We start from the raw sequence: 12,291 nt of genomic DNA on the forward strand, positions 1-12,291 counted from the left end.
TCCACAACGAGGAAGCTCTTGGCCTGTATCTCACGGTGAGATGGTCACACCTCACCTGATGGTAAGTGATGATCAGGCCGATAGTGGAAGCGAGCTTCACCCGGAATCCTCAACCACGGAGGAACTGGCTATCTTACCTCTAACTGCCGGAAAACAACAATGCTGTCAACGTTGTTGTTATGGCTTTTTGGATCCGGTTATGTCATTTCTCCTACTTTTATTTCATATAACTAGTTACTTTTTCTTCCTAATTTCAATTTTTCTTTGCTATTCTATATGCGTTGTCATTTGATATCAACAGCGTTAATAATAAAAAAACAAAATATTATAATATAATTATAAATTAGGACTAAAATCCGTAATAGGTTCCATGTAATAATAATATGTACCTACTTACAACCAAACAACATTGCGCTCTGAGGATTCTACAGACAGCGGTAAAATCATGATTCCATGTTATACTCGTATACTTACTCCAAAACATCGCATGAAGTGATTGTTTTACACTATGTTGTATGCAGTCGCATTTTACGACTGCTAAGTACTTGACTCTCGATGCACATAAAGTATTTCTGACGTAGGTCGCCATTCGTATTTTTCTCACACTGACCTGGTTTTTAGTTCGAACTTTCCCTATTTGATATATTCTCGAAGCCTGTTAATTGGTTTGTCACAATTCTTTTTAATTCGACATCCATTGGGAACTGTGTTTTATCTATATTCCTAGTAAAAATAATTACCTGGCCTACATATTCACAATGACATTTTGAAAGAGCATAGGTGAATGAATCTTTAATTTGTGACCTAGTTTACCCTGTTTGAAGTGAATAATTGTAGGAAAAATAATGACCATGCAACATAATATCATCGACAAACATGGCCGTCATAGTAATTTCATCCAATCTGTTTTGAGTTGAGTAATTCCTAGCTCACATGCTGATCGGAGTATCCATACAAAGCGAATTGCCAAATAAATATACTCCCATGCTATGAATGAATGGCCGCATTATTTGTCAACAGTTACGTTATTATAGTATAGGATCCGTAACACACTTTCACTTTCGGCATCCGAGCCCTGGCCGGCAGTCGGGTTCAGACCACCAGCCCTGGTGAACGACTCCAAGCCTCCAGCAGCCTCTACAATGGTAAGTGAATTTTGAATTACCCAATTACTGACTCAGATCCGATCTTACGACAGATTGCATCAATGCGTGAAGAGATCCGGTTCAAGTATGCGCTTATTGTTTGTTCCAGAAATCACTATTTGTGATACTCTTGCTGTGCTGTGCGGTTGCGCTAGTTGCATCAGAAGAACCGTCTACTAAGGATCTGGTAGACGTCGAAGATAATGAGGACCTAGAGAGGAAACATCGCAAGCGAAAGAAGCACCAGCAGAATGGAGGAGGGTGTGGATACGGGAAGACGTTTGGAGAAAAGTTCTTTGGACTCCACGACTACACGTACGTGTCTGCGCCGGTGATGAACTACTTCTTCGGCTGTGGGGTGGCGGCTCTGCCCGTGGCCGCTCCGGTGGCTCCGATCGCGCCCATCGCTCCTGCCTTCCCGATTCAGATTAGCCAGAGTCAAAGCCAAAGTCACGGTCATGGTCATGGTCATGGAGGGTTCGGCCACGGTGGTCACGGCGGGCACGGAGGCCACGGCGGTGGTCAAGGAGGCCACGGCGGTGGTCACGGAGGGCACGGCGGTGGGCACGGAGGCGGCTACGGAGGTGGTCACGGCGGCTTCGGAGGCTTCGGCGGCTACAACCCTGGCTACGGAGGGTACCAGCAGCCCGCGTACAACCAGGGCCCGTACCAGGGCCAGTACAACCGGCCCTTCCAGAGCGCCGTGTCGGCCGCCGCGTCAGGGTTCGGCTCAGCTCTAGCGGACTACTTCGCGCACCCCAAAAAGACACAGAAGATCATTAACAGACAAGTGAATCAGTTCTTGAGGCCGATATATAAGTTGTTCTGAGGTTACTAGACTGTGCAGTCGTCAGAGGCTACTCGTGCATGCGGCGCCAACAATGGAGTAACTCGGGTGCATCAACGCCCATAACAAAGGAAAGTTGCGACACGCCGTAAAGTTGTACAAATAATAGAATTATAAGCCACTTAGATGAATTGAATAAGCATCTATTTTAGAAACGTACCAAATGAAAATAGTTTTTAGTTGGCGAGACAGTGTTTTTAATGAGTGTGATTTTTACTGTAACTCAGTTTAGTGAAACGGTAGGTACCTACCTACCTACATTTTTTTAAACAAACCCATATGTATCATACGCCAAGGTACGTAAGAACAATACGCACATAAAAACAAGTAACTAAATGACCATTTCTGTTAAGACATAATAATATTATGTTATTTACCGATAATGTCATACATACACATCGATAAATTTTTACGTGATTGATTCCAGTGCGAAACTACTTTGAAACTACTTGAGTGTTATTATTTGTATGAAAATGATTTTAAAACATTCTTGGGTAGCCAAGAATGTTTTAAAATCACTAAAAAATATTCTCTAACTACGAATATGCTATACAGTAGATTAATTTAGTTTTAATTTTTTTTTAAATAAACATGTTCAACTATTTTTGGTTTGACTTGCCCCAGTTTAATATTCCTTTTGGATTGCAACCGTTGCTAATGCTATGCTGATATATTGGTAACGAAGTCATTGGCTGTAGCGAATTTGTTTATAATATTTTTTTATACGAAAACTGGTTCCTCCGAGCGAACGTTAACCTCATTATTTGAGAATTAAACTTGTCTTTATGTAGAATTAGAGATTTATGTTCAAATCTAAGTCCATGCATTTTATTTTTGGTCTTCGACTGGCCTAGTGTCTGTTTAAGGCCATCGAACCTTGCAAATTCATTTGATTCATTCGTTTTAAGTTCGATCGAGCTGAAATTGTGCATTTTTATGTAAGTCGGATACGGTGTTAATTGCCACATTAATAGTGCCATAGTCTGTGATTGAGTCGGAAGCAAGGGAGTTTCAATAATTTAATTCATTTAGTGTTTTTTCTTTCATTTCAGAGTTGAAAAATCCAGACTAAAGTCTTGTATCTTTTTAAAAGAACCGAGTTAATTTTTATGTAGTAGAGTCTTATGACTTTCATTTCAGGTAATGAGTTACCTAACTTAAAATCTGGGGCACATTCTATTCTGATTAGTAATGTTAATCCGCAGCCACCTCTTATAGATGTAGTCCCATATAAACGGGAGGTCTTGTTTAACTGGACACGATTTACATGCGTACGGTTTTGCAGGATTAAATTGGGTCATCTCTCTGTGTGTTCATCATACTAAGCTTCAGTTGCACCACCTTAACTTTGACAGTGTATGGAGTTTGACAGATTTGACGTTTGTTATAGTTAAAGTAAGATCGATGGTGCAACCCAGCCTCAGACTTCAATAGGTATGTAACGTAGGTATGTAACGACATTCAAAAGTCGTTTTGAATGCAATTGTACTTACTCGAATAGGTTCCTAATTCTAGTTTGAGTTTACGTTTCATTGAATTTATTTATAATTATAAGATTTCTCAGACTGCTTTTTAACAAGCTGCTTCATTCCACGAACCGATTGTGAAATTAATCTGTCACGAATAATTAGTGCAGTGTTTACGCATTTACGTAATTTCAGATATTATATCATGTCATACATAAGCGACTTAAGCATTCTGAGCAATGAATGTAATGTAGTCTAAGTTTCAGTAGGTAGTAGTATTAATTATTCTGTTAATGACCATGAAAGTTTAAAACTTAGTGAGTACTTTTAGCCATGCACTTGCCATAAATGTTTGTCTCGAAGCGCTGGTAGAGCCCAAAAGATAAGGAGACATTAAAGTGCCCCTTTTTTACTGTATTTTGACGTTCATAAGTGCCACTAGTGGTCGAAATTGAATAAAATATGTTTGATTTTGATTTTAGAACGCGGCCACGCTGAATAAATAAATAATAAATAAATAAAATATCCTTGGACATATTACACTGCGCTTCTAGTCCCAAACTAAGCAAAGCTTGTACTATGGGTACTAGACAACGGATATAAACATACTTAAATACTTTTTTTTTGTAAATACCATACATATTATACATAGAAAACACCCAGTCCAATACAAACAAATATGTTCATGCACACAAATGTTTGTACTGTGCGGGAATCGAACCCGCAATCTCCGGAATAGTAGTCCGAATCGAACCACTACACCAAACGGCCGACCAAAAGTAATAAGTCCTAATGCACTTATTATAATTCTGTGCTAATAGCACAGAATAATAATAAGTACTACGTACAGAAGTTTTACTTCGCGAAGGTATTTAAAAAAATGTATGCTCAATGTCATTAACTATATGGTGTAATTTAGCTTGTCTCAAGAGTCAAGCAAGTTTGTCAGAAGTTTTGTTGACAAACGTCAGTGATCGGTACTGCGCCGAAGCTATAGGGCTGACTTCGGTAAAATGATGTGACGTGAGGTGCCAATCTGCAGAAAATGGCGGAGGAAATACATGATTTAGCATGAATTATCATGAATAATATTAACTACTTATTTACCTCTCAGTGTCTTGAGGCAACTTAAAAAAGTACATTCTGTGTTTTTATTATTATTTAGGCAGTTAAATACTGCACAGTATTTAGTACACCATTTTCTTTATTTTTTTCCATCATACACAAGAATACGCGTGCGTGAGTCAATGTTCGCTCGTATGTGAGGCCTTGTCGAATAGTATCCTGTAGGTGGGCCGTCGTGCGTGTTTTGTTTTCGATGTAAACTCGCGGAGATGAACAGGCCTGGTAATAGTTCCCATCACGCGACTTCAAGCCACGCGGCTGCCCCGTGGTCTCTTCTTAATCTGGCCGGCCATTAGAACGTGATCAAAGTCTTAGTACAATAGTCTCACCCATCATTTTATAGATAAATGCACCGGCTTACAATCTAATATTCAGTGGGCTAATTCAAATGCATTTGTCGAGAGTAGAAATCGTCTGTCAAATAATTTTCTAGTAATCAATTTTGAACTGATTGTCAAGGTAATACAGTTGAAAATTGAATATCAAAGCCAGACTACGCCTAATGTCAGATCAGCCGATGGTAGATGCCAAATTTCCAATATCGCGTACGAAGACGGAGAACTTTGTCAATATAGTGGTACATAAGGGTCATAATTAGTGGATGCCGACGATTTTCGCGCTGTCATCTCAACGACTGCCCACCCTTGTCGTTAGAGCAGTCGACTGGATAGAAAGCATGGAATTAACATGGTGATTGATAAACTAGGTGCAAATAAGCATAGGTATTTTATAAACACAGAATGCTTTTTGCTTAAATTTGAAAATAAAGGATATTGTTCTGCGTCCATACATCGTTCGCCCTAAGACCCCCAAGCAATGAAATAATGATTTTTATATGTGAAATTACTTAACGATTGTCACCTTATACTCCACTAGCTTTTCGCTCGCGGCTTCGCGCGCGTGGCCTACATTAGGTACCTACATATTTTACGGAACCCTATTATTTTCCAAAATAAAATTTAGCCTGTTACTCGTGGATAATGTAGCTTTCGAATGGTGAAAGAATTTAATAAAAACGGTCCAATAGTTTTTGAGTCTATTCATTACAATGCAACCAAACAAACAAAGTTTTCCTCTTTATAATATTAGTGTAGATCTTAGATTAATAAAACCTAGATAGATAGTCAGTGCACGAAAGGTGAGGCAGTTTTTAGGGAGCCGGCACGGCTCACCCGTAAACGTCACATGAACTGTCAAAGTGAAAAATTGGTAAACACGTCCGACGAATTTTAATTAATTAAAACGGTTTGTGCTGTGTAAGGGTGTCTAAAATACATCAGAAAAACGAAAGAAAGTGACCAGTGTTACATTTCATAAGTAAGTACTACAATTCGACGCGTATTTTGCTTGAATTTGGCTTTCAAAAATTAAATACGGGAATGATACCAGTAACAAGAAAATTTATTTCCCAATTGTTCGCCGTACAAATACACTTCCTTTTTTTATGAAATCGAGACTTTTAAGTCGATTTATCTTATTGTTATTAGGTAGGTACTTTGAATTCAATAAATAAGTAAGTACATGATGCGTTTTGTTTATGTTAATTATAAAATAATTAAAAACGTATTAAAAATTTCCCTACTTTCGGGAAAATCGCCTTCACTGTCTACACTCCCCAACAAAATTGACACTAATGACATAAGATTTTTGCCTCACTCTTGACGAAGCGTTTGTATGAAGACTATCCATCTAGTGTAGATACTTAAAGCACGGATAAGCGGGAGATTCGTTACAATAGGAAAAATGCTTCAGATTTTGAGGTTATTAGCATAACAGAAGTACATTTCCATTTTCTATCTTCTATAGGTACTTATAATAAATCTGTAGAGAGGTCAACTCTGTACATGAAATATATTTTCAAAATAACTATCAGGGGGTGATACTGATGCCAAAAATGCAATCAGTAAAATTTTTGTCTGTCTGTCTGTCTGTATGTTCCTTATAGAAACAAAAACTACTCGACGGATTTTAACGAAACTTGGTACAATTATTCTTCATACTCCTGGGCAGGTTATAGTAGGTATACTTAGGAATTCCCACGGGAACAGGAATTAGCGGGAAAATCCTTTTGTATGAAAAATCTAAACCGCTTAAGTTAGACGCTTTAAATTTCGCACGTAGGTACTTTAGTAAACTAATTCCCACGGGAACTGGAATTCGTGGGAAAATCCCTTTGTATGAAAAATCTAAACCGCTTTAGTTAGACGCTTGAAATTTGACATGTAGGTATCTTAATAAACTTAAAGCTTAGTTACAACAGGATATTGCAAAATTCCCACGTGAACGGGAAAAAACATTTGAACGAAAAAATCTAAACCGCGTAAGATAGATGAAGGGGGTAAAACGGGATCCACGCGTACGAAGTCGCGGGCGGCCGCTAGTTGCTAATAAAACTATTTATTGTCAAGAATTATATGTATAATAATGCGAATTCCCGTTCCCGTGGGAATTAGTTTACTAAAGTACCTACGTGCGAAATTTAAAGCGTCTAACTTAAGCGGTTTAGATTTTTCATACAAAAGGATTTTCCCGCTAATTCCTGTTCCCGTGAGAATTCCTAAGTATACTATAACCTGCCCAGGAGTATGAAGAATAATTGTACCAAGTTTCGTTAAAATCCGTCGAGTAGTTTTTGTTTCTATAAGGAACATACAGACGGACAGACAGCCCTTCTGACCCACCGCACTACCAAACCACACTACCAGTAGTGTCGTGGGGAATATTTTTTCCCTTCTGCACTACCAAGCCAGTAGTGTCGTAGGTAACATACATCTTCATTCCCATCGACACTACTACCATAACTAAATGTAAAATTTGTACAATTTTAGATTGTTTTGTAATAAATTATGTTTATATGCAACCCTAACCTCTGTGCAAATGCAAATTTGCAGTTTGACGGAATTCACTGAAAATAAATTATTACCCAAAAGGGCTTATACCTATATAACTTTGCTTGAAAGAAAAACAAAAATTAAATTATTTTTACCCGACTACGGCAAAGCAAAAGGAGGGTTATGATTTTGATAGGCTATGTACCTATGTATGTTCATCTGTTCCCTCGTAACTTCTAAACTACTTATCAGAATTCGACAAATGACATAATCATTAGAAGCGTCTTAAATTGTCCGCTGGTTATAGGCTATATGGGGTTTCACAACAATCTAATGTGGCGCCCTCTAGCGGACAAACCATACAGAGTAAAAAAATAAAGTTAAGATAAATATGCCGTGTTTGGTATCATTTGAAAGCGTTTTACTTGTACATTAACCGTAACATGTACATAAGCCCTTTTATGTAATATTTTATTTTCAGGAAATTCCGTCAAACTGCAAAATTGCACAGAAGTTAGGGTTGCATATAAACATAATTTATTACAAAACAATCCAAAATTTTACAAATTTTACATTTAGTTATGGTAGTAGTGTCGATGGGAATGAAGATGTATGGCCCTTAAAAATTACCCACGACACTACTGGCTTGGTAGTGTAGAAGGGAAAAAATATTCCCCACGACACTACTGGTAGTGTGGTTTGGTAGTGCGGTGGGTAAGAAGGGACAGACAGACAGACAAAAATTTTACTGATTGCATTTTTGGCATCAGTATCACCCCCTGATAGTTATTTTGAAAATTATATTTCATGTACAGAATTAATTGACCTCTCTACAGATTTATTATAAGTAGGTATAGATATGTAGGAGAGACGTCTTAATTACACTTTAAATCGTAGATCGATAAAGAACCCCTTTGTCAAACCGTATGAATAGCAGCAAATAGAACTTTGCGTATTGGAAAAATAGGAATGCCTACGGAAAAGCCAAACATTTTTTAAAAAGAAGTTAATATATTTTACTTACATTTAAATCCAAAAATATCTTTATTCCGACCCAAGGGTAAGTAGGCAGTTATGTAGGTATAAATGAAAATACGTATGTAGGTACTTATTATTTATTAATGGTCATGTTCTACATTTTCTATTAAATATGGGCCCAATACATCAATGATGTCGCCATCACAACAAAGTACCATAAATGGTTTAACGAGATTCCGATATTTGTATAGGGAATAAGTTTTTTTTTTGGTATGCATAATTGCTACTTTTTTGCACATAAATGTATGTATGTACCATCCATGATGACAATAGCCTTTCTTTGTGGTAAATCGTTTCCTGGCTTCCCGAAAAGAGACTGGAACATAAAGGTTTCTTTGGGCTACTTCCTCTCTACTAATATGTTGTAACCCTAAATGTGCTGGTACGAAATGTTCCTCCATCATACTGCGTGCTTTCATTACATATTTTGTAAGAGTACTCCTTGAAATGCCAAGTAATGTAGCTATTCTGTCATCTGAATCACCGGTCCTCAGCTTCATTAAATAAGCACCAACTGTAGTAATTCGTGCTCTCTGATAGTATCTATGGCAAAGAAGATCTGAAGGACGAATCTGAAAATAAAATAAAACATCAGATTCACAGTTCAACAATAAAGAAGAGCAATATTTATATAGGATTAACGACTTTTGTGTGTAACGGAATAGTAAGATGAGTGATGAAAGATAATTTATGATTTGAACGCTGAATGATGAGGAATGATTGGTCTATGGAGGAAACGAAAGGGATGAATGAGGAACGAGGATTGAGAGTGAGAATAGTGGTAGTTTAAAAGAGTAGTCTGTTGTTATGCAGGAAGTATAAATAAAACTTTACTGAGTTTATTTGGCTCAGGGAATTTTTAACTGGCTTTATAATAGTAAAAATTATGTTTAATATTATGTAAGTAATAATATTGCAATATTTTAATAATATAAGTCTATTTGTATTATACAGGGTGGAAACGATAAGTGATCTATAACACTTTTAATATTGTGTGGCTGGCATACATTTAGTATGGAGGCTGAAAACATTGAATTTTCGGATAGATCCAGTTAATTCTGTAACTATTTACTGATACCGTTAGAAAGAGCTCGTGAAGCACTTTCAGGATGAGTAACCAGTTTTTCGATATCTTGTGTAGTTTAGAAATAATCGAGTGAGATCACTTATCGTTTCCACCCTGTATAACCTGTATGGATGAGAGTAGTGGCAGATTGAAAGCAATGGAAGGAGTTGAAGGATGGGAAGGCTGATTCGGAAAAAACCTTTTTTATTATTATAATAAACCGGCATAATTATTTTTATGTATTATAAAACTGGCAGGGCTCTTACCTCTCTGGGTTGAATCCAATTTCGAACAATGTTTAATATATCTTGATTATTCTCTGTATCCAAACAATGACTTCAAGTTCGCAATAATGAACAACCACATCCAACACAAACTTGTTGGTGACCTACCGGGCCACCGGTTGGCATATCTGGAGAGTCTTGTGAAGTAGGTGTGGTATCTCTTTGCAATAATGAGTGACAAGCCCCACAGATGTAGTCATTTGCAGTAACCTGTTTAAAAATAATAATAATTAGAAATAAGTTTAAAAAAATTATCAGTTTTTTAATGTCCCGCACTTAAATTATTTTATTTTAGTATTAATTTACAGAAACCAATAACTTTACAAGAATTAGACTGATTGTATAGCCAATAACATTTTATTAAATAAGGACTTTAGCGTGCATTACCTCTAATGGAGTTAGTCGTTCCACAATTATGTTCCTGATGTTAATATGATGTTGAGTGTTAGTTCTCAGGGACATGAGCTGATGTGAACGTGTTCTAGGCTCTAGTGTTCTACTGCAAAGCACACATTTTCTGCTAAGATTTGAAGTAGATGCATTTGTGTTGTATCTTGGGCTTGGGTCCAACATGTTGTGCATATAAGATCATGAGCTGTAACCTGTAAAAATAAATAGATTCATTGCATGCCATGCCACACATACTCCTGTGCGTTGAATAAATTGAGCCGCAAACCATAAAAAAAATGATAATTCAATATTATGTGCTGTTAGTAGAATTTTGGGTCAGAGGGTAGGGTTAAACAGCTTTAGTAAATAAGCATTGTTGTTATAATAATTAATTATGACGTGTTACAAACTTAGTTACAAAAAATAATAATCTAGTAGTCTTAGTTCCAAAAAACAAAACAAAACAAGCTTTCATTGAGAGCAGGGAGATAGTGTCAAAGTAAATAATTCCTTAGATTTACACCAAAACCAGCTGGATTGTCAACATAATTGTTGTTTCGCTCCTCCCTCCACTTCATGCCTCCATTGCGCTGTACCATCGACTAGTTTCTTACAATCGAATCGGGCCTGGCTGTCCACACTGTCCAGGGTTGAACCACAGATAATAGCGGAACATTCATTTCAAGACAACCCGCCATGAGAATGGCAATTCAGAAGTTTGGCAAGGCTAGTACTTATTCATAAGATTGCAGAGCAAAATGTAGGTACTTACCGATCGAGGTGCTGCCCATTGTTGTGTATAATTAAGTTGCTCATTTTCTAACACCATAGAACCACTAGCCGAGCCTTGGCCGAGCCACACAAAAACAGTAAATCCCAGGCTGAGTATGTCGTTATTGCAATCAATCAGAGTCCGTTTGAATAGCCAAGTTTGTAGTTAATAAAGTTCCGAAAATAAAAGCTAAAGCACAAACGAATCACAAAGAAGGATCAAGCAAGACAGCAACACAGCAAGAGTGAGTGAGAGAGAAAAGGTGATGCGAGTGAATGACAATTTGACTAACAAATAGGGATGTCCATTTAGAATAGACATAATCGATTAAATTGATCGTTTTTGAAAATTTTTATTTTTAAACATTGTGTTGCTATAAATATTTATTTTATTTATTTAATAGGACAACCAACAAGACATACACTGGAAGACAATCAATATTTACAACGTATTTAACTTAATCTAAGTGCTGCCTTAATTATAGGTTGCCACGGCATGCAATAGTGGACTTATACATAAACAGTGTCTACACTTAAAGAAAAGAGTGAATATGTAAATGTAGGTAAATAAATGTGATTAAATATACATAAAATGCAATAATCCACTGAAGCGCTGGCCTGCGGGCGCGGCGGATCTGCGCCCGTCTAAAGGTCTAATGATTAGACTCTAGTCTAATCGATCATACCATTATTTACTTAAATCGAATTAAAAAAGCGCATCTCTGTCTCTGCTCTGTCAATATGTCGGTGACTTTGATTTCGTTTAAATACTTTTAAAATATTTTTTCGAACTGCAACTTGTCCGATAGGTTTGGACACTTGCAAGTAAATAAATAAAATACATAAAATTATGGTACATACTAACGGTCTTATTCATAATAAAATGCTAATATAGGTTTAAAACCTACATTAGCTAAAACGTTTGATAGGCTTAAAACACTCTTATAAACCTCTGATAAAAAACGTTATTCATAATCGTTTACAAACCTTTGATAGCTAAAACAGAGTTTAATATTTTCTTTCCACAGACTATACAAAAAGAATGAACGAAAACAGCTTTTTTGGTGATTTAACTTGATGGACCATGTAAAATCATAGACAAATCGCAGAAAAAAAAAACAAAAAATTGGCAGCTGTGACGTTTTACTTACTGACATTGACATTTGGCACGAAAATTTAATAAAGTTTTCGGTTTTTTCGATCAACTCCCAAGTTTTATCAAACTTTTATAAAACTTGGGATTGTATGTTCTGGATTCTGTACCTCTTACCCTGTACTCTGCAATAAGCTCTTACGACGACCCGGCTAGTTACATCGGATACTAATTA

At 36.8% G+C, this 12,291-nt stretch overlaps 2 protein-coding genes and 1 long non-coding RNA gene across 3 annotated transcripts in view; 2 read left to right on the plus strand and 1 right to left on the minus strand.

The window, feature by feature from the left end:
* The window catches only part of LOC135086823 (proton-coupled amino acid transporter-like protein CG1139), a 77,643-nt gene that overhangs the window by 19,823 nt on the left and 45,529 nt on the right, over window positions 1-12,291 (plus strand). The window lies entirely within an intron of this gene.
* LOC135086912 (uncharacterized) lies at window positions 41-2,577 on the plus strand. The gene is made up of 3 exons (XM_063981732.1): window positions 41-61; window positions 1,035-1,145; window positions 1,255-2,577. Exons 1-3 carry the CDS (start codon window positions 41-43, stop codon window positions 1,972-1,974), a joined length of 852 nt encoding a protein of 283 aa, XP_063837802.1. The 3' UTR covers window positions 1,975-2,577.
* Window positions 8,527-11,477, minus strand: LOC135086832 (uncharacterized). The gene is made up of 4 exons (XR_010260609.1): window positions 10,965-11,477; window positions 10,190-10,404; window positions 9,785-10,012; window positions 8,527-9,024 (listed from the first exon to the last, which is right to left on the minus strand). It is a non-coding gene; the product is annotated as an uncharacterized LOC135086832 (long non-coding RNA).

The sequence above is a fragment of the Ostrinia nubilalis genome, chromosome Z (genome assembly GCF_963855985.1).
Source record: "Ostrinia nubilalis chromosome Z, ilOstNubi1.1, whole genome shotgun sequence".
Taxonomy (NCBI): domain Eukaryota; kingdom Metazoa; phylum Arthropoda; class Insecta; order Lepidoptera; family Crambidae; genus Ostrinia; species Ostrinia nubilalis.